General features: G+C 38.2%; 4 protein-coding genes across 4 annotated transcripts; 1 reads left to right on the top strand and 3 right to left on the bottom strand.

Annotated features, from left to right (window-relative positions):
- The first annotated feature begins 9,121 nt into the window (after positions 1–9,121).
- On the top strand, positions 9,122–10,219 carry LOC147789735 (uncharacterized). Its single transcript, XM_087129567.1, has 2 exons — positions 9,122–9,458; positions 9,741–10,219. Exons 1-2 carry the CDS (start codon positions 9,122–9,124, stop codon positions 10,217–10,219), a joined length of 816 nt encoding a protein of 271 aa, XP_086985693.1.
- A 2,759-nt stretch (positions 10,220–12,978) lies between these two features.
- MEE11 (RNI-like superfamily protein) lies at positions 12,979–14,705 on the bottom strand. The gene is made up of 2 exons (XM_023695783.2): positions 14,159–14,705; positions 12,979–13,651 (listed from the first exon to the last, which is right to left on the bottom strand). The coding sequence occupies exons 1-2, from the start codon at positions 14,522–14,524 to the stop codon at positions 13,070–13,072; spliced, it is 948 nt and encodes a 315-aa protein (XP_023551551.2). The 5' UTR covers positions 14,525–14,705; the 3' UTR covers positions 12,979–13,069.
- A 459-nt stretch (positions 14,706–15,164) lies between these two features.
- Positions 15,165–17,178, bottom strand: LOC111809340 (Dynein light chain type 1 family protein). The gene is made up of 2 exons (XM_023695784.2): positions 16,686–17,178; positions 15,165–15,499 (listed from the first exon to the last, which is right to left on the bottom strand). The coding sequence occupies exons 1-2, from the start codon at positions 16,914–16,916 to the stop codon at positions 15,326–15,328; spliced, it is 405 nt and encodes a 134-aa protein (XP_023551552.1). The 5' UTR covers positions 16,917–17,178; the 3' UTR covers positions 15,165–15,325.
- A 2,416-nt stretch (positions 17,179–19,594) lies between these two features.
- On the bottom strand, positions 19,595–22,154 carry LOC111809338 (endoglucanase 8). Its single transcript, XM_023695782.2, has 7 exons — positions 21,918–22,154; positions 21,345–21,752; positions 21,143–21,235; positions 20,855–21,016; positions 20,460–20,571; positions 20,198–20,361; positions 19,595–20,112 (listed from the first exon to the last, which is right to left on the bottom strand). The coding sequence occupies exons 1-7, from the start codon at positions 22,152–22,154 to the stop codon at positions 19,789–19,791; spliced, it is 1,500 nt and encodes a 499-aa protein (XP_023551550.2). The 3' UTR covers positions 19,595–19,788.
- Between the last annotated feature and the right edge of the window lie 229 nt (positions 22,155–22,383).

Below are 22,383 nucleotides of genomic sequence, written 5' to 3' on the forward strand. Positions count from 1 at the left end.
GTCAGAATTTATTGGGATGGGCATTTAAATTAATATTAAATATTAATTAAATAGTTTAATTAATCATTTAATGTTACTTTAATTTGAAATTAATTATTCAAATTAATTGTTGAATTAAAATGAAGAAAGTCAAAATGTTGACTTCATTTCATGGAAAAATCCATGTTAGTGAAATTTTGAGGTGTCAAAATTTGGTTTAACCAAACTTGCATGTTTGCCAAATAAACTGGAATTTTGGGTGTCAAAATTTGGTTAACTCAAACATGCATGCTTGCCACATAATCCCAAACATTTGAGTGAAATTTTAAGTGTCAAAATTTGGTGATCTCAAATTTGCATGAACATGCAAACATGACTCTTTAAATAGAGTGATCATGGTACATGGAAGGTCTTCTTCTTGGTGAAAAACCTTGAGAAAAACCTCTCACAAACACTCTCTTCATATATACAAAATTCATCCCAAGTTTAGTCACTCACCGGATTCCACAATCCCATTCTAAGGCCGGAGGATAGTGGAGAAGACACTAGTGGTGGTTCGAAACCGGTTCGTGAGGAAAAAGAAGTTTGAACTACAAAAGGTTAGTATTCAAACTCATTAATTTTTAATACTTATGAACATGCTAGTTATTTACTATAATTGATGTTCTAAAAGTGCCTAAGATCCAAATTGCTTCCGCATGTGTTATATTAACACCATCAATATTGTCGACAGAAAGGTCATTGGAAGAGAGATTGTCCGATCTTAAAAGAGAAGGGGTCGAAGTCCAATGTGGTTAGAGATGACGACACTGATACAGATGATGCCTTGACAATCTCCCTATTAGTCAGCCAAACCAGTGAATGGATTCTTGATTCTGGGTGCTCCTATCATATGTGTCCTAACATAGAGATGTTTTTGGACTTCAAAGAGTTCAATGGTGGAGTTGTCTATATGGGCAATGATAGTACTTGCAAGATGACGGGAATCGGCTCAGTACAAATAAAGATGTTTGACAGGGTTATACGGAAAATCAATGATGTGAGGTATGTCCCTGACTTGAAGAAAAATTTGATTTCCCTTGGCGTTTTGGATGCGAGTGGTTATCGTATCATTTTGAAAGGAGAGAATTTGTAAGTAGCTCGTGAAACTTTGGTGGCAATTAAAGGAACTAGAAGAGGTAGCATATACTACCTCAACGGAACCACAATAATTAGGCATGCTACTGTGGCAAGTTCGAAAGAACAAGACATATCGAAATTATGACACATGAGACTTGAGCATGCTAGTGAGAAGGCGCTTCAAACATTGGTGAACCAAGTAGTCCTTAAAGGTGCCACAACTGGTAAAATTGATTTTTGTGAACATAGTATATTTGGTAAACAAAAAAATGTGAAGTTTTGTACATCTATACATCAAACAAAGGGCATTTTAGATTATGTTCACTCTGATGTATGGGACCCCACGAAGAATGTCTCATTGGGAGGAAAGAGATGGTTTGTCACCTTTATTGATGACTACTCGAGGAGAGTTTGGATGTATCCCATGAGGCACAAAAACGAGGTTCTCCAAATCTTCCTAGAGTGGAAGAAAATGGTAGAGAATCAGACGGACAGGAAAATCAAAAAGTTGAGATCAGACAGTGGAGAATATACTTATGATCCATTTCTTAAAGTATGCCAAGATGAAGGGATCGTTCGATACTTCACTGGTCCTGGTAAGCCACAACAAAATGAAGTTGCTGAGAGAATGAACCAGACATTAGTAGAGAAGGTTCGATGCTTTTTGTCTCAAGCTGGATTGATTAAGGCATTTTGGGCTGAGGCTCTCAGTTATGCAGTTCACTTGGTGAATCGTTACCTGTTTCTGGAAATGGTGGGAAAACTCTACTTGAGGTATGGTCAGGTACTCTTGTTAGTGATTATGATAAATTGCATGAGTTTGAGTGTCCTGCTTATTATCATGTGATAGACTCAAAGCTGGATCCTAGAGCAAAAAAAGCCAAGTTTATGGGCTTTAGCAAAGGCGTGAAGGGCTAGGTTATGGTGTCCAGAAACAAGTAAGATTGTTAATAATCGAGATGTGACATTCGATGAGTCTGGAATGTTTTTGCAGGAAATTGAAAATAATGACAAGGCATTGAAGCAGGTGGAGAAGGTGGTGTTCTCTCCTGATATGGTTGCTCCTACTCAAGAATCTATTGATCAGGTAGATAATAACTCTTATGTCTTAAAACTCGAGCAAAGCCTTATAAATGAAAGAGTGGAGGAACCTGAGTCCATCGCCAGGAATAGATCACGAAGAGAAATTCGAAAACCTGCAAGGTTTGATGATATGATAGCATATGCTTTCCCTTTGATTGATGTAGTTCCCAACAACTACAAAGATGTTATCCAGAGCTCGGATAGATTGCACTGACAAGAGGCTATGAATCAGGAGATAGCATCATTGGAGATAACTCAAACTTGGGATTTGGTACAACTTACAAAAGGTAAGAAGGAAATTGGTTGTCAATGGGTTTTTGCAAAAGAAGATTCTTCTGGTATACGTTATAAGACTCGACTTGTGGCTAAAGGCTATGCACAAAAAGAAGGTATTGATTACAATGAAATTTTCTCACCTGTGGTAAAACATTCTTCCATTCGAATTTTGTTGCCTTTGGTTGCTCAATTTGATCTTGATCTTGTACAACTCGATGTAAAAACTGCCTTTTTGCATGGGAATTTGGAAGAAGAAATATATATGGCGCAACCGGTTGGTTTTCGAGTAGTTGGACAACAACATTTGGTATGCAGATTGAAGAAATCTTTGTATGGGCTGAAGCAATCTTCTCGCCAATGGTATAAAAAGTTTGATCCTTTCATGTTAGAGCATATGCATACTCATAGTCAATTTGATCATTGTGTGTATTATCGGTGTCTTGATGATGGATCGTTTATCTATTTGCTCTTATATGTTGATGATATGTTAATTGCTTCAAAGAGACAGGTGGAGATTGATAAGCTCAAAGATCAACTTTCTAAAACATTTGAAATGAAAGACTTAGGCAATACAAAGAAAATACTTGGAATGAAGATAGAGCGAGATCGAAAAAAAGGTACAGTCTGGTTGACTCAGTCTCAATATCTACGCAAGGTATTGACAAAATTTAGTTTGAATAATTCAACCAAACCCGTTGGTTCTCCACTTACTCCTCATTTCAAGCTTAGTGCTTCCATGTGTCCAAGTTCTGATGATGACAAAAGTTATATGGAGAATATTCCTTATACAAATGTTGTTGGTGCTTTGATGTATGCTACTGTATGTACTCGCCTGATCTTTCACACGCAGTAAGCATGGTGAGTCGTTATATGCATAATCCTGGTAAAGAGCATTGGCAGACTGTTAAATGGATTCTTAGGTACATTCTTGGTACTATTGATGTTGGTATTAAGTTTCAAAAACAAGAAATGTTTAATATTGACAACCTTGTAGTTGGTTATGTGGATTCTGATTATGCTGGTGATTTGGATAAGTGACGATCTACTACGGGTTATTTATTTACTATGGCTGGTGGACCTGTTTGTTGGCGTTCAACATTGCAGTCTACTGCTGCACTGTCTACCATCGAAGCAGAGTATATGGCAGTAACGGAAGCTTTTAAAGAAGCTATTTGGATGCATGGTTTGATCAATGACTTGGGTATTTTGCAGGAACATATAGATGTGTTTTGTGATAGCTAGAGTGCTATTTGTTTGTCAAAAAATCAAATCCATCATGCTCGTACTAAACATATTGATGTCCGTTTTCACTTTATTCGAGAAATTATTAGTGAAGGGGACATTTGTTTATTAAAAATTGGAACTGCTGATAACCCTGCTGATATGTTGACAAAGGTGATCGCTCGTGAAGAGTTCTTGCATTTTTTGGATTTCATCAACGTTGGAAGAAAGGAGTAGTGCGTTGACGTGGTAGCAACCAACTCAGTTATCAACTTGGAGATCTTTTGACAAGGTGGAGATTGTTGTAAATTGTCATAAGTTTTGATTTGATTTGGTTATTTGAATTAGATTTAGTCATACCAGATTTAGTTATATATCGGGATTTGATATCGGATTTGGGAGAGTTTTGGGTGTCACATTGTATTTGTTGAGTGACATATTGGTGAGAGTCTTTGTAGTGTGATAGTGAGGTATTCACTTGTAACACTTTGTTTATTAGTGATTGGTTGCTACCCGTGGATGTAGGGGAACTTCTTCTCTCCGAACCACGTAAATATCTTGGTGTCTCTTTGTGTAATTTTGTTCAGTGGTGTTGTGAGTACATTTGTTCCGTTTTCGGCGCACAACACTATGGTGGTAGCACGTGGCACAAAATCTGGAACCTTATACACCACTGGGTGTATGAACATAGCTACTGTTGGTGAAAGTGCTTCAAATTCAAGTCTGTGGCATAATAGACTTGGACATATGAGAGTTAAAGGAATGAAGATGCTGGCTGTGAAAAGAGTTTTGGAAGGTCTGAAATCTGTTGATATGAGTCCTTGTGAGAACTGTGTTATGAGCAAACAGAAACGAGTTAACTTCACAAAGACTGCCAGAGAATTGAAGAAAGATACCAGGACAACGAAGCAAGTGGGAGTTGAGGTTGAGATGCTAAAAGATTCACCGAGTGATGTTGTAGCGGATACTCAAGACACTCCTGAGACTGTTGCTGAGGAACCAGAGGTGAAACAAGTGGAAGTTGAGGTTCAGTTGTGAAAGATTCACCAAGTGATGCCATAGCTGATTCTCAAGAAACCCCTGAGATTGTTACTGAAGAACTAAAGCAGAGCAAGTGACACCTGAGCAGGTATTGAAAAGATTATCCAGAGCCATCAAAGTACCAGGTAGGTATGTGTCTTCTTTACACCATCGGTTGCTGACTGATGAAGGGGAACGAGAGCCCCTTGATGAGGCCCTACAGTTGGAGGATACAACCAAGTGGGAGCAAGCTACAGATGATGGGATGTTTAGGCTTCATAAATGTGTTGCTCTTTCATTTGTTGAGGCTTAGTTCGTGGCATTATCTAAAGCTAGAAAGGAGATCATATGGATGACAGACTATCTAGAAGAATTAGGCAAGAAGCAGCGCGAGAAGATTCTTCATGTAGATAGTTAGAGTGTCATGTAGTTGGCGAGGAACCCGGTCTATCATTCAAAGACAAAACACAGAAGGTGATACCATTTCACTATGAATTTAGTGGAAGATGGTGATGTGTTTGGAGAAGATAGAGGGTGTGATATGAACCACGACCAAGGAATTTTCATACCTCAAGGTCCAATTACAAGGACGAGAGCCAAGAAGCTACAACAAACCTTATACAGTTATATTCAAGCTATGGTGAGCTCATCAAAGGAAATTCTAGAAGACCCTGGATACCTCCCTTATCTGTTGTGCAAAGTTGAGCTTCAAGAAAGAGATGAATTAAATGCACTTTAAGTTGCATTTAATGAACTCTGCTGAATTTATGAAACTAGTCCAATGATGAGTCAATAAGCACATTTTATTAATTGCATTATTTAATTATAGTTTAACTATTTGTTTGTCATATTTAAGCTAGTTTTAAATATAGGAGTTAAGGTTATATTGTAACCCACCTAGATTATTATATTCCACCCTTAACTAGCCATTTTAATATGGAGGTTATGGGTATTTTTCATTTACTAGCCCATTTAATTTGGGAGTTATGTATCACATAAGATAAGTTAAGGTTGTAAAGGCTATATAAGCCTACTTTTCTTTGATTAAACATCAGATTTTGGAATTAAGAATAGAATTTCTATTTTAGCTTTGTTGAGAGCTAAACTTTCTTTGCAAATTCTTGTGTTTAGAACTTGCATGTAGAGTCATTCAAGTGGTATTGATCAAACCTCTTGTGGAGTGATTCGAATCACGAGTTTTCTTTACTCTTGATCTTGATCATCAAGGTAATCCGTTCCATACTTTCCCTTGGGTTGATTTCCATACTTATCAGGGTGCAAGGAATCCAGCAAACATTTTGTGTTGATGTTGGAACATTGAGGTTGTGCAAAGCCTCAAGTGGTATGGTACAGATTGGGAATGAAATTCTTGGTTGACTGGATCAGTGTCAAATTGGGAGATTGTTGGGGTTGACTGGATCAGTCTCCAAGTGGGAGATTATTGGGATATGAAGCCTGATGCATCGATCTGGTAGAGATATATTTGGAAGATATTTCGTAAAAATCTGATAGAGATATATATGGTAGATATTTGGTAAAGATTTGATAGTGATATATTTGTTAGATTATATCTCGTAGGTTTAAATTTTTTGAAGCTAGATTTGGTAAATTGAAACCATATATATACCCCATTAGGCAATGCTCTCAAAATGTACTTTTCTTCATTCTCTCTATTCTCTCTTGTTGTACATATCTGAAGTCCTCAATAAAACCTTTAGCCAATATTCCTCTTTGTATTATCTCTCTACTGTTCTTTGTGTTCATCCTCATCGAGTGTGTGCGTTGTTGAGCGATTCTAACAACTGATATCAGAGCTAACAACTGGTATCGATCCTAACAATCATTAGGCAGATTAAGCCCTTTGACATATTCTAACTCGATATGTGGGCCCATATAGGTTGAATCGTGCTCCAAGGGTAGTTTCAGACTAACACCAATGATAAGATAGTAACTTCAGCTAGGTCAACCAAGTAAGTGACTTCACTGTTGACTTGATTGGACAAATTGTGTGACATGTGATGATATGTGCCTCGTAGCCCTTACATGTGTCATGATTATGATTGTTTTGACATGTACTATGATGTGTTATGCTATCTTCTGCTATGTTATGTCACGTTATGTTTTCCTATGTCATGTCATGTTATGTTATGTCGTGTTATGTTAAGGGAACACTTTCTTGCTATCAAACATATTCTTTGCTATCTATGTTAAGGGAACACTCTACTTTGGTCTTACCTTTCGCTTATCTACTATTCCTAGTGCGCTAGTGGCTTATTGGGATACTGACTGGGCTGGTTGTCCCAATACTAATCGTTCTACGTTCGGCTATTCTATTTATCTCAATAACAATCTCATTTCTTGGAGTGTCAAGAAGCAACCTACTGTCTCACGCTTCAGCTGTGATTCTAAGTATCGTGCTCTTGCCATGAATGCTGCTGAACTTTTTTAGCTTACACATCTTTTGCATGACCTCAAGGTCTCTATTCCACAGCAACCCTTTACTCTTCTTATATGACAACAAAAGTGCTACTCTTTTTAGCTCTAATCTCGTTTCTCACAAGTGGGTCAAACATATTGAATTAGATTATCATTTCCTTTGGGAACTTGTTGTCGCTGGCAAACTTTGCACATAGTATGTACCTTCCCATCTCCAGGTTGCTGACATCTTTACAGAAAGTGTTTCTCGGCCTCTCTTTAAATCTTTCAGATCCAAGATTCACGTTCGTTCAAATCTAACGCTCAGCTTGCGGAAGGGGGGTGTTGAGGATATTTAGCCTTGAATTATAGTTTAACATATGTATCATATTTGACCATTTATTATAGGCAAATATCTTGTATGATTGAGGATATTCAGCCTTCCATGACGTTTACTATAGGTACCATATTTGACCATTTATTATAAGCAAATATAGTGATCTATTTATGGTTCTTTCCATTTGATTTTGTCGATGATTATAAACCGAGAACTTTCACCACCATTTAGGTGGAGTGGTTTTAGCAAATATTTTTAGGCTTGATTGGACGAATTGTATGATGTATGATGACATGTGCCTCATAGCCCTTGCATGTGTCATGATTATGATTGTCTTGACATGTGCTAGATGTGTTATGCTATGTTATGTCATGTTATGTTTTGCTATTTCATGTCATGTTATATTATGTTATGTTATGTCATGTTATGCCATGTTATAACATGATTATGCCATGTTGTGGAATTATATTTATGATTCGTTGATTCATGATGCATAAACCTCCAAAAACCAAGCCAAATAAATTATGTTAAGTATGAAAACTATGATATGAATTATGTATGCATGTTTCATAGCCTTCATTATGGTATAAATGAATAGAGAGGCATGCCTTGCATCACAAACTCAGCTATGGGGATCTCATGCATTTATTTATATCAAGTGCATTGAGATACTTTCTTGTTTGACTAGTACGGACGTTTACCTTACGATATTTATGTTTACCATGATATTATATGGGTTTTTCCCCTTCGTTGTGTCCGGTAGCATGAGCTTATGCTAGATCAACGAGCCAGGGTCAGGGATACGTATATGAGCCTGTCTTGTGGGTCCATGTACACTTGTGTGGGTTGTGTGTAGGAAAGTACTACATATCCAACCATGCATTGACAGGAAAGCAAAGCCCAAGACCATGTCATGATGTTTTTATGAAAGGATAAGTTCCACCATATTGCATGTGATTGCATTTTTTGACTCCAACAAAAATGAGTTTGCTTACACCAACAACATGTTAATTAAACTTAGTTTGAAAAAATATGTCAATTTTATTTGGGTCCAAATCTTTAGATGAAACTGTTGGGAGTAAACTTAAATCACTTACACCAACAACATGTTAATTAAACTTAGTTTGAAAAAATATGTCAATTTTATTTGGGTCCAAATCTTTAGATGAAGCTGTTGGGAGTAAACTTAAATAAAAAAAAGAATGAAGGTAGCTTCTATTTTTAGTTAATGTGGGTTTTAAAATTGAGTCCGGCCAAACATTTATTTCAGAACCAGGTTTTATGGGTTAGAAAACGTGCTATTTTGATGGCCATTTTTAACTTTAGAAAAATTATAAATATGTTTTGTTTCTCACTGTAATGTAGAGAGCAAGAGTAGAGCAAGAGTTAATACAGTGTAATAGAAAAGGGCTTTTCAAAATTTCTTTTGTCTCCTTGTCTCTCCCCTCTTGACATCTCCTTCACAGCCTCGTGGGTGTTATTTTAACAAGTTAGTTTCAGAGCGAGCATTCATTTCTATAAATTGGTATAGAGCAGATTGTTATTTCTACAAATTGGTATCAGAGCGAATTTTATTTCAACAAATTGGTATTAGAGACGATGGCGAACATGATGGGACAAATGCCGCTACCACGATTGACGAAGACGAACTACGAAAATTAGAACATCCAAATGAAAGCTCTTCTCGGTTCGGAAGACGCATGGGAGGTGGTCGAAGAAGGTTTCGAAGAACCGAAGGATACCACAGGTTATACGGCGACGCAAAACAAGGCGCTAAAAGAATTACGATCAAAGGATAAGGCAACATTATACATGCTATTCCGAGCTGTTGACGAGTCGGGCTTTGAGAAGATTGCAAGGGCAACTACTTCAAAAGAAGCGTGGGACACTCTAGAAAAGGTGTTCAAAGGAACCGACCGAGTCAAGCAGGTGCATCTCCAGACTCTGCGTGGCGAGTTGGAGAGCATGAAGATGAAGGAGTCAGAAAATGTATCTGACTACATTACACGTGTATAGATGGTGGCGAATAAGCTAAATCGAAATGGAGAAATGTTACCCGAGACACGGGTTGTGGAGAAAATCTTGAGGTCGTTAACTGAAAACTTCGAGAATGTTGTATGTGTCATAGAAGAGTAGAAGGATCTAGCAAAATTCACAATCGATGAGCTTGCCGGTTCTCTCGAGGCACACGAGCAACGTAAGAAAAAAAAGGAGGAGCCACTCGATCAAGCGCTTCAAACGAAGGCATCAATAAAGGATGAAAAAGTACTCTATACTTAAAATGTTCAAGGTAGAGGTCGTGGAAACTGCGAGAATGGTCGAGGTGGTCAAGGCAACAGCTACGAAGAAATCTATAATGAGAAGAGACTATTGAGCCAAGCAAATTGGCTTGGAAGAGGACGCAGTCGAGGAAGAGGCGGCCGATCAAACATTCAGTGCTATAAATGTCAGAAATATGGCAACTATGCAAATAATTGTAACTTCGACAAATGTTACAATTGTGGCAGAATGGGGCACGTTGCAAAAGCATCTCGAGCCAGAAAAAGGGTGGAAGGAACAACCAACCTAGCCGTGGAAGACGTAACAGATGAAGGTCTTCTTTTGATGGCTCAAGATGAAGAGAACTTCAACAACGACACTCTGTGGTACCTCGACTTAGGGGCTAGCAACCATATGTGCGGTCACGAGCACCTATTCAAAGAAATGCAAAAGATTGAAGATGGTCATGTGTCATTTGGAGATGCGTCAAAGGTGGAGGTCAAAGGCTGAGGTACGATACACTTCTTGCAAAAGCATGGTGTGATGGGGTCAATCCAAGATGTTTATTACATACCAGACCTCAAGACCAACATATTGAGTAGGGAGAAACTCATAGAGAAAGGTTACTCGATATTCCTAAAGGACCGCCTGCTACACCTGAAGGATAGGAAAGGGCGTTCGGTTGCTCGAGTCGAGATAGGAAGAAATCGGATGTACAAATTGAATTTAAGAAGCCGTGCAATGCGCCATCTACGTACAGAATCGATGTCCACATGCGAAGTTAAATGATCAAACACCACAAGAGGCTTGGAGCGGACAAAAGCCTACAATTTCTCATATGAAGGTGTTCGGTAGTGTAGCTTATGCTCACGTACAGGACCAACAAAGAACGAAGCTCAAAGACAAAAGCAAAAGATATATCTTTATTGGATATGATGAGAAGACAAAAGGATACAAACTACTTGACCCGATAAGCAAGATGGTGACAGTGAGTCGCGATGTGCGAGTAAATGAAGCAAGCGAATGGGACTGGAACAATTCGACGGAAGTCAATATCGAAGTTGGAGAAACATCAGTCGCTGCACCAACAGACTCAGAAATCTCTGATGATGAAGATGAACCACGACAACCCAAGATGCGAAGTTTGCGAGATTTGTATGATTCAACAAATGAGGTACACCTTGTATGTCTTCTGGCAGATGCTGAAAATATCAGCTTTGAAGAGGCGGTGCGAGGCACGAAGTGGCAAACTGCCATGGATGAGGAGATTAAAGCGATTCATCGCAACAACATATGGGAAGTGTCAGAATTATCGGAACGAAGTCAGCCCATAGGTGTAAAGTGGGTATTCAAGAAAAAGATGAATGCTCAAGGCGAGATTGAACGGTACAAGGCGTGACTTGTTGCGAAGGGATACAAGCAAAAGGCGGGAATCGACTATGACAAAGTGTTTGCTCCCGTCGCTAGAATGGAGACAATCCGATTGATCATTTCCCAAGCAGCCCAATTCAAATGGCCGATTTTTCAAATGGATGTCAAGTCAATATTCTTGAATGGTGTACTTGAAGAAGAAGTATACCTCAAACAACCTCCCAGGTATATGAAAATTGGAGAAGAGAAGAAGGTACTAAAATTGAAGAAGGCGCTTTACAGGTTGAACAAGCACCGCGAGCATGAAATACTCATATCGACACATACTTCAAGGAGAATGGGTACAAGCAATGTCCCCACGAACATTCACTTTATACAAAGAAGAGTGAAGCTAATGTGATACTTGTCGCTCTTTATGTCGATGATCTCATCATCAGGCAACAATGATGAAATGATAGAAGAGTTCAAACGCACAATGATGCAAAAATTTGAGATGACAGACTTGGGCTTGTTGAAATTTTTCTTTGGTTTGGAGGTTAAACAAGGAGAAACAGGTATATTTATATCACATGAGAAATATGCAAAGGAAATTTTGAAGAAGTACAAGATACAACCCGGTATCAACACCAATGGAACCAGGTGCAAAGCTCTCAAAGTAGATGAAGGAGAACGATTAGATGCAAATAGGTACCGAAGCCTGGTGGGAAGCCTTCGCTATCTTACATGCACAAGGCCAGATCTTTCATTAAGTGTCGGCATAATAAGCCGGTTCATGGAGGAGCCAATCTATTCACATTGGAAGACATTAAAGCGAGTCCTACGATACGTCCAAGGAACGTTGTCACTTGGATTATTCTACTCAAGAACAGAAGATTACAAGTTAGTTGGTTACTCTAACAGTGATTGGTGGAGAGACATAGACGATCGGAAAAGTACATCGGGTTATGTATTCTTCATGGGCAACATAGTATTTACTTGACTTTCAAAGAAACAACTGATCGTGACACTCTCGACGTGTGAAGCTGAGTATGTAGCAGCATCTTGGTGTGTGTGCCACGCAATATGGCTTAGAAATTTGTTGAGTAAGATGAAGCTAAAGCAACGAGGTGCAACCGTAATACAAGTTGACAACAAATCAGCAATTGAGTTGGCCAAGAACCTACTAAACCATGAAAGAAGCAAACACATTGACGTTCGATTTCATTTTATCCGAGATCATGTGAAGGAAGGAAACGTGGAATTGCTGCATGTGGCAAGTCAGGGTCAAGTTGCGGACATCTTTACAAAACCGCTACCGAAAGTACTTTTCGACAAATACAAGAAGATGATTGGCACGACAGATTACAGGAGTATTTAAGTTGAGAGTTTTGTTGGGAGTAAAATTAAATGAAAAAAAAGGAAGGAGGTAGTTTCTATTTTTAGTTAACGTGAGTTTTAAAATTGAGTCAAAAGTCAAAAACATTTATTTGAAGCCGTAGAAAACCTGTGATTCTAATGCCCATTTTTAGTTTTAGAAAAATTATAAATACTATTTGTTTCTCATTGGAATGGTAGAGAGCAAGAGTAGAGTAAGAGTAAGTACACAGTAATAGAAAATGGTTTTTCAGAATTTCTTTTGTCTCCTTGTCTCTCCCCTCTCGACATCTCCTTCACAACCTCGTGAGTGTTATTTTAACAAGTTAGTTTCAGAGCACAAATTGTGAGTGTTATTTTAACAAGTTAGTTTCAGAGCACAAATTGTGAGTGTTATTTTAACAAGTTAGTTTCAGAGCGAGCATTCATTTCTACAAATTGGTATCAAAGCGGATTGTTATTTTCTACAAATTGGTACCATAATGAATTTTATTTCAATCGAAACTCCAAAAGAATTGACATGGTTCATGATACCGACCCTGTACTAAAAGAAACTAAAAGTACCATATTTGTATTTCATATTTTCATATAATTTGTTTTACTCTCATCTACATATTGGATCACAATTTAAGTATGCTAAGTTTGAATACAAACTTCACAAACAAACCCAGCAGCAGAGCTACTTACAACATTCTGACGGTGTCGCGTGCAATATGGCCTATTACAATGGTTGCATTTGGGAAGCTGAAGCCAACAACTTGTGCACAAGATACCCGCACATACAGCCTCCTCTGTTTCATCACCATCTACGCATCCCCCACATTCTTCGCACCTTGGCACGCAGCCACTGCAACCTCGGCACTCTGCCCCAAATTTCTGCTCTTGCTTTATCTTGCATCTCTCCCTTGAGCAGTCATAAACTCTCCCTATCTCCTGGCATTTTGGGCACATTTCTACATCAATCATTGCCACGTATTCGTTCCTCAACAACTTCGATGCCTCAATGTACTCGTGGTACAGACGACGTTGTTGCTGTTGCTGTTGTTGCTGCGATCGGTTTTTGAGAAGATGGTACTTGAGGACTTCAAGGTGTTCATTCTCTATGTTGTAAATGCCACCAATCATTAGGCTATTCAAATTGTGAGAATGTTGTGATAGAGTCTCCACTGCCCGAATCACTCCCTCAGGAGTCAAACTCGTGCAACCAGGTACATAAAGCTGAATCAGAAAGGAAAATACTTAAGATGTTCTGTTTTAGGGTTGTAATTTGATGCAGCCCACAACAGGGCAGTATTGATATTGTCTAATTTGAATCTAAGCTTTCATAGTTTTGCTTTGGATTTCTCTAAAAGGTCTCGTACCATTGTAGAGAGTCGTGATTCCTAATATGGTACTTGAGTCATGCCCTAAACTTAGTCATGTCAATAGAATACTAAATGTCGAACAAAGAATTGTGAACATTGAATGTATAGTCAAAAGTGACTAAAGTGTTGAACAAAGAATTGTGAGCATCCAAGATGTAGTCAAAAGTAACTAAAGTGTTGAACATAGGTGTACATTGTTCAAGGGCTCCTGAGAAGGAGAAACCCTGATTAAAGAGAGGTTGTTTGAGGGCGGCATAGGATTCTAGAGAGGTTCTTTGGTGTATTTTGTTCATTGTTTGAGGGAGAAATTATTCATTAGATTAAGCAATCAACACAAGCATTCAAAGGAAGATGTAAATACCTTGGTGAGAAGGGGATTGTTCTCAACGACTTCGTGAAGTGCAGAATCTGAAATCTTGAAGCAGTTGATCAAAGCCAAGGTTCGAAGGCGGCCATCGGCCTTTCGGGCGATTCGCTCCAGAATGTAATCGTTTAGCCGGGAGCTCAAGGGGCGATCGACAGCGAGGTGAAGCCACGGCAACACATCGTGTTCCACTGCGTCTCTTAGCGATACGCAGACTGCGCCCATGGAAAGAAGCTCAAATAGAGGAAGATAACTCAGTACAAGAAATAAGGCCTCGTGCGGTGGCCCTGCCGCGATTCGAACGCCGGGAGATGAATTGCAGCAGACGGCCACCTGATTTGGGAATTTCTTGTTCTCAGACATGTCAGTGAGCTCTTCGCCTTCCTTCTCTTCCGGCAGGTCAGGGAAATACCCAATTTCTTAGCTTCGAATGAAGGGCGAGGAAGATTCTGGTCTGCTTATCTCAGAACGTCAATGAGTTGCAGTAATGAAATGAGAGCAGAAAGAGAGTCAATTTATCCATTTATCAACGGTGGTGTTTTGTCTCAGTGGTCAACTAACTTAATGAACACGTATTTTTTAATATTTCAAACTAATTTTTAATTACAGAACTAGTGATGATTATAAATATTAAACCTTCTTAATTTTTATAATAATTTTGATACAACTGGATTGTAACCTTATTTGAAGTTGGTCGAGTTAATCCGACAAAAAAAAAAAATATATATCAACTACGAATTAACTCGAATTTTTAGATTTTCCAAAAATCTAACTCAAACCATAATTTTAACCCAACCCACCTTTTATGATTTGACTTGAGTAGTCTATATTAGTCGGGTCCTTGGATCATTTGAACATCCTTTGAGTAAAAATATTAGACTTGAAATGGTAAGGAAGGAACAAAGAGAGTCGCAATCTTTTAGGTGACCCTAATATAGTGTTCATGTCTAATTTTCATTTGAAGGTTAAGATGGTAACATCACAAATCCTGCACACAACAAAATTTCATAACCAACGAGTAAAATTAATGCACAACTCACATCACAGAAGAACCTGCACAATCTGTTTCTTGAACAAGGTAAACCCAATGATACAACCCAAAAAGAATAATAAGATTGAAGCTGGTTGTTCTTGCTGTTCGATCCTCGTTCAGAATTCAGAAACTCAATCTTTCAAAGATTTTCCACGAGACAGAGGCTCCACTGCCGTTTTGAAGAGAAGGATGTAAACTTTATCGATTGAAAAATACAAGAACCCACCCAGAGAATGTGTTACATACGACCCAAAGCTAGTTCCCACGATGCAATGCCATGCTGGACCATAGGACGAATCAAATTCCTGCAAAACCCATATAACCTTCATTAACATCAAACTTAAGGCAACAATAAACCTTCCAAATATGCTCTCATCCACCGGAAATGGAATACTATTTTCATGGGTATGAGGCCTTTTGAAAAAGCCTAAAGTGAAGTCATGAGAGCTTATGCTCAAAGTAGACAATATCATACTATTGTGGAGAGTCCTGATTTCTAACCGGGAATGGGTTGATCAAAGCAACCGAACAAAAAAAAAAAAAAAAAAAATGCCTCAACTTGAACGAGGATGGTTTCAGACTTGTAAATAATTATTTTGTTGTAATGAATATAGGCTCTAGCCAAGCCACTGTAATGATTATGTTTTTCGTGAGATTTGTTTTCCTCTAGAATGGTAAGAGAGCTTTGAATATTTCACAACAAAGATTTCAAACATGATCTGTGCATATCATTACAATTAAACAAAAAACACATGGCACAGGGACATAACTACATGTGAAGTAGAAAATGGCAAATTCAGGGGACAATTCAACGGCATAAGAGAAGAATAAGATGGGCTCCTCTTAAATCTAGTGTTTAAATATAGCATCTAGTATTTGACAATGACTCCAATCTCCTTGTTCCGACATGTTTTGAACAGTCAGAGGGCAGCTGGCCAGTGTCAGTAGTGGATGGCTATCAACTATGATGGAATTAATGGTGGGCAGCAAATTCCCACCGGAAGGAATTGCCATGTCCATTGTCCACAACTTTTTTCATGGCATCCCCTCTCTACGGTAGTACAAGTCTAGGGAGGACTCTTGAGCAATAAAGAACATTTAATTTGCTACACAAAATTGGAATTGAAAGGTCAATCCCAAAGTTTGGAAGTGCTCAAATCAGGAAAAACATGCACAGTTTACAGAGGTAGTTAATTAACTATGTTGTAAAATCCCAAAAGAGGAACAAGTGCAACAAAATTCAGAAACCATTAATTTTCAACCTAGATTTGTAGAGATCCCAGAAATCCCAGGCTTCAAATGGCGAAAATAAATTTAGTTCATACCAAATAGACATTTCATCAAACACATTTCAGGCAGTACTCAAAACAGTCCAATAACCATCCTATAAAACTCCCCCTAACCCAAAATGGCAGCCAGGAAAACGCATTTCAGAACCAAAAGTGAGTTCAAGGGTATAACTTCTTTTGTTTTTAATCATTTTTGCCTTACCTTTTTGAGGGCAAGAGCGAGGCGTTTGCTATCGAGCTTCCCAGGCATGGAATCAAGAAGTTCACGAGCGCAACTAAAAGCGCGATTCTGGAGAGGAAACGGCATATCGGAGGCTCTAACGCGAACATTGAGACGATCGCGGTGCTCTTGATGCTCCCCCGCCTTCTTCTTCAAAATAAGCCCATTCAGAAACTTGCTGCGTCGCTCAAGCTCCATTTCCGCTCCCTCCATGACCCACCAACGCTACAATCTCATCAAAATGGGGAAAAAGACCGAACCCCACCTTCTTGTTCTTGTTCTTGTTCTTCTTCTTCTTCTTCTCCTTGTTCTTCGAATTAAAAGGCGATCAAGGACGGCATTGGTGAAAGACAAAATGTCTGGCGGAAGAAGGAAGAGGACAAGGGGAAGGGGAAGAAAAGGAGAAACAGTGGCGCCAGGAGGAAGCCGAAGGCAGGGGAGGGTTGGAATTGCGAGACAAAAATCAAATTTTTTATATATATAAAAATAAAATTGGGTTGGTGTTTGTGGGATTCTGTCTTTGAACCAACGCATTGGTCAAAGACGAAATCCAATAAAATTCCCACATTTTTATTTAAAGAACACTAAAGTTTTATAAGTTTTTTTTTTTTTTTATTCATCAATATTATAGTTAAAATTGAATTTTCAATAAATGTTGATACTTGTACATTTTAATATATAAATCATTGATACAACAATGATACATTTTTATCTTTTATTATATTTTATATTACGTATATCAATAATATTCATACATGATAATTCATCGATCTTATTGATATGCACATATGATTGCCTTACTTTATAATCTTCTTAATACACAAACAATTAATTATATATATATATATATATTATTGATTTAGGTTTTTTAAATAGTATGTCTATTATTTATATACCTAATTACTCATATACATCATAATTTAATGCACCACATTTATATACCCAATTATTCGTATACTTCCACGACAATAAACTACCAAAAAAAAAACATATTTTGTTACTTAATTTATGGTCTAAATAATAATTTAAACTATTTCTTATATTTAATATGATTAGGAGAAAAATAAGATATTGATATGATTACGTGAACCAAACCGACAATCATGCCAATAATTTGGGACCTTGTTTTTCACAAAGTGGCTTTTAGTGTTTCTCATCTCCTTCACCATTCTTGTTTGTTTGGATTTTAGAGAGTAGGGCATCTACATTACTTGTTCTTGAATTCACCTTCCCTTTTATTTATATATATATATAGTCATCACTTTTGACTACACCTTCGAGGCTCACAACTTCTTTATTCAACATTTGTCAAAGTACACCTTCGAGGCTCACAACTTCTTTGTTCAACATTTGTCAAAGTTAAGAACATGACTCTGATATTATGTTAGGAATAACGACTCTCCACGATGGTGTGATATTGTCCACTTTGAGCATAAACACTCATGACTTTGCTTTTGAGCTTTCCTTACTTATAAACTCATGATCATTCTCTAAATTGGTACTCCCTCCCAACAATCTTCAACATGCACAACCCCAATATATGCATGGAAAGTTATGACAAAATGATATGATATAAAGGAAAGCGGAAGCGGGCTTCTTGTACATGATAATGAAAGGAAAAATGTTGGGACCTTATGTATTATTGTGTGTTCATGCATCGGGGGATCCCCTTCTTCTTTTTATGACAGTAAGGACGCGTACGCTACGAAGCAGGGAAACAATATTATATTTATTATGATGCTGCGATGGGCGCTATTCCTAATAGTTGTCTAACTTCAACAACTCAAGAGAATACTCGCCCGAAAAGAAAGGGGCCAAGGACGTGTGCAAATCGATTGGTGATTCCATAATCGCACGTGTGGACCGAGTGTAGAACAGTAAATACACATCTAATTACCCACTTAGAATAGTTGCATAAGAAAATATAGAATAATATGATAAATCTCATTTATGATTATATGTGCTTACATGTAACCCCAATAGCAGAGTCACTTACTAAGTATTTCTTAAAATACTCAAGCGCTGCTCTTATTTTCGAGTTAAAGACAAGACTCCTATGTATGGCTGACGGTGACATCACAACTGAGGAGACCATAACACATGCATAGGGTAATTTACAATTTAAATTTGGTAGGTTAGTATGCATTTAATTTCATAGCATGTAGGTCACTCCAAGGCATTTTTACTATATTTTATTTCAGTTTTTTATATTTTATTTGAAGACCTTCTAGAAAACATGTAAGTCCACTACTATTTTTTTATGATAAAGTTTGAATAGAGTATTTCCGTATAAAATATCTATGATATGTATATAATAACAACTTTAGGTTAAGTAAAAATCTAAGGTCGTTATAAGTACCCATCATTGATCGAGCATAAATTTATCGGGAGCAAAATCATTTTTGGGCATTAATTGCCAATCATACATGTCAAAAGGATCAAATTTGAACATTCCTTATAACAATGTCGAAAAATATCGATCGTAACTTTGTTTTTTCACGTGCGTGCTTCAAATGGCCCAATTAGAGTTTCCAAATTAGGGTTTCGATTTTAAACCTGTACGTACAGTCCCATAGGCTCTTTTTCTTCAAAAATGAAGTCCGATTACTATTTCCTAAGAGAATATTATGATATTGGAAATAGAAAGTAGATTTTTGGAATTGCACTAAAATGCAAACAAAAAATTGTCAACGGTACCTTGACGCGGATCGAACAACCATTTTGGCGTTGGTTATCAATCAAAATTTAAATTTAAATAGAAGGGTTAAATTACCTATGCTGAATAATATATATACCTAGAAAAAAATTTAAATTATTAAAAAACGGTGAAAAAAAAAAAAAAAGAACCAATACAAAATGAAAAAAAGAAAAAAAAATAGAGTGAACCACAATAAAACAAAATTAAAAATAAGATTATAAATATAAGAAAAGAAATATTAAATAATGAGATCGTTCATTTTTAATTGCTTAACGGAGAAGCATTTGGAATCTTTAAAAGTAACGGCAGGGTGACCTTAGCGCACCACCACAATCTCTACTACAACTAACTTTTCTTTTCATTTCACTTTTCCTTTTTTACCCATGTTCAATGATGGGCCGAAAAGTACGCGAGCAGGCCCACCAAAGGTGCATTGATGTACGTAGTGGGCTCGGACTCTTCAAAGAACGACCTCGAATCCGGAAACGCATCCGACACATTGGGCCCACCCACTACAGCACCCACCAACACATTCGGGTTGGGGTTCGGACTAAGAAAGTAACGAGAACCCGCCTTGCACCCGATCCGAGCCGGGTGGGCCTGAACCGACGGCAACGAACTAGCCCGGTGATGAATCCTGCGAGGGTAGCGCGTACCGTATCCAACCATGTAGGACATCTCCAGCGGATTATCGCCCAGAATATAATCCACCTGGTGGGACCCAACAAATATCAGAGCCGTTCATTTTGTATGCATCTAACGTATAAAAATAGTGTTTTCAGTTTCGGATAGGGACCTGACGCTTGGCGAGGTGTCGGAGCATGGAAGGGGATGCTGAGGAGGATCCACATGGCACATTCTTATTGGCGTGACTAAGGTATTTGGAATAAGTGAGTAGTAGGAAAGACAGGGAGGTAACATGCTGCATGTTACTTCCTCCGTTCTTGAACATCAACCCACCTTTACAATCAATTACAAATCCATAATTACTAATTAATTAATTAATTCATTCATTAATTAATAAAAAAAAAAAAAAAAAAAAAAAAGAGGAAAAATACCAGGAGAATATTGAACTTGAGGATGGGAAATTCCAGGTAATATTGAGCAAATAAATTCGTCAGCATTTTGCCTGAAAGATGTGAAGTATTCTGCTCTCCCCATCAGCACTTCCTGCAATTTACAATTCGACGTGGTGATGATTAGATCAGCCACGTCAGCATAAAGAACCAAACCAAAAAGGAGGAAACGACAGAGGCGAATGAGAAACACGACACACAAAAAGAAAAGAATATGGAATTACGTGAAGCTCAAGAAAATTAGCGGGAAAAAAACCAGAAAAGCAAAAGGGTAATGATAAAAGGGCGGAAATTACGCGGGAATGATGATGATGATAAGGGTAAGGGTAAGGGTAAGGGTAAGGGTAAGGGTAAGGGTAAAAGAGTAAAAAAGAAACCTTGGAAATGAGGACGTTAATTCCCGCGTGCTTGTTATCCCAACCAAACTCGTTGATGCTATCACTAGCTCTGAGCACCACCTCGTTCCTGAAAATGTATTCTCTGTATTCCCGCCTTCTCGACGCCTTGTGCAACCACACCGCTCCCCACAACAATTCATCCTGATCCAACGTATTAAGAATATTTAATATTCTATTATTATTTATAAATAATATGTCCACTTACTTCTACCCCATTTTTATTTTCATTATATTTTATTTGATAATTAAAAATAGTGAATTTTCTACCTCATAACCGTTGACATCGCAGTAAAACGGACAGACGGCATTCCTCAAACTGTCGCTGTACTCTCCTCTGTGCCTGTCTGCAAATTCAAACACCTAAAGCAACAAACAGTCAATACCCTATTTACTGCTCACGGTAATTTTCCTTTTTTTAATCTATTGGTAAAGGTAAAAGCGGTTGGGATTGGGTGTGAAAGCGACGTACCGAAATGGCTCGATTGAGAAGCAATCTGGAATAAGAAGGGTCACGTGATCTGAACACTATGGAAGCAGCGGCCAAAGCAGCGGCGGTTTCGCCAGCCACGTCAGACCCTGGGTGGGACCCATCGATTTTATATACATTACGAGGCGTATCCATGTCCTCGGGTCTTTCCCAGCAGTTATGATCGGAGTATGGTTCGCCGATTTGGACGAAAACCACACCCGGAACCGACGTCGCCTTCAGTAGATAGTCCGTCCCCCATTTCACCGCCTTAACCGCATTCCCCAGCTCCGGTCCCATGTTGCGCCAGAAGTCGATGATGCTCCACGACAGCATGGTCGTCGTGAACGCCATCGGAAACCCGAATTTTATGTTGTCTCCGGCGTCGTAGTACCCGCCGCTCAAATCTATCTGTAATTAATTAATAAAATTAAATAAATTACTAAAGATATGAAAAGAAAATAAATGAAATATTTATGTAAATAGATATTATTAATAAAAAAAAAAATCTAGATATTTGATTATAATAAAAGATGAAATATGGTATATACAATCAATTATAAAAAAAATGCGTACCCCAATAGAGGCGCCATCGTGGATGGCGGAGTCGTGACGCCATTTGAGGCGTTGGTCGGGAGGGAGTTTACCGGAGCGCTGGCCTTCGAAGAAGAGGATGCATTTGTGAAGGGCGTCGTAGTAGTCGTGTTGGGCAGCGGCCGGAGGGGAGAGGAGGAGGAGGAGGAGGAGGAGGAGAAGAATGGCAGTGGGCGGAAATAATGGAGAAGTGGAGGAGGCCATTGTTGCGGAGCTCATAAGGTTGGTGCTTCATTTTATATGGAAAAAAAGAACGCGTGATTGGGACCCCAGAGGATGCGAGATTGTTGACCGGGTTTGACCTCCGTTCGTTCACATTTTTGGTTTACTAAACTTTGGATTTTGTGATGATTTTGGCATCCTAATGTTTGGTTACAAATGTAATGATTAAGCTCTTCAATCAAATTAACTATATATGTAGTTCATTTACATATAAAATAAATTTGTT

This window comes from Cucurbita pepo, chromosome 13 (genome assembly GCF_057944985.1).
Source record: "Cucurbita pepo subsp. pepo isolate OVF chromosome 13, ASM5794498v1, whole genome shotgun sequence".
Lineage (NCBI taxonomy): Eukaryota > Viridiplantae > Streptophyta > Magnoliopsida > Cucurbitales > Cucurbitaceae > Cucurbita > Cucurbita pepo.

Excerpts from the sequence above, each read along its gene's own strand:
- LOC147789735 (XM_087129567.1), top strand. The coding sequence starts at position 9,122 with ATGAAAGCTCTTCTCGGTTCGGAAGACGCATGGGAGGTGGTCGAAGAA. Across the intron at positions 9,459-9,740 it reads TGTATCTGACTACATTACAC|GTAGAGGTCGTGGAAACTGC; the intron begins GTGTATAGATGG and ends AAAATGTTCAAG.
- MEE11 (XM_023695783.2), bottom strand. The coding sequence starts at position 14,524 with ATGTCTGAGAACAAGAAATTCCCAAATCAGGTGGCCGTCTGCTGCAAT. Across the intron at positions 13,652-14,158 it reads ACAATCCCCTTCTCACCAAG|CTTTATGTACCTGGTTGCAC; the intron begins GTATTTACATCT and ends TTTCTGATTCAG.
- LOC111809340 (XM_023695784.2), bottom strand. The coding sequence starts at position 16,916 with ATGGAGGGAGCGGAAATGGAGCTTGAGCGACGCAGCAAGTTTCTGAAT. Across the intron at positions 15,500-16,685 it reads TCGCTCTTGCCCTCAAAAAG|GAATTTGATTCGTCCTATGG; the intron begins GTAAGGCAAAAA and ends TGGGTTTTGCAG.
- LOC111809338 (XM_023695782.2), bottom strand. The coding sequence starts at position 22,154 with ATGAGCTCCGCAACAATGGCCTCCTCCACTTCTCCATTATTTCCGCCC. Across the intron at positions 21,236-21,344 it reads TTCTCAATCGAGCCATTTCG|GTGTTTGAATTTGCAGACAG; the intron begins GTACGTCGCTTT and ends TTGTTGCTTTAG. Across the intron at positions 20,362-20,459 it reads TCAAGTTCAATATTCTCCTG|GTGGGTTGATGTTCAAGAAC; the intron begins GTATTTTTCCTC and ends TTGATTGTAAAG.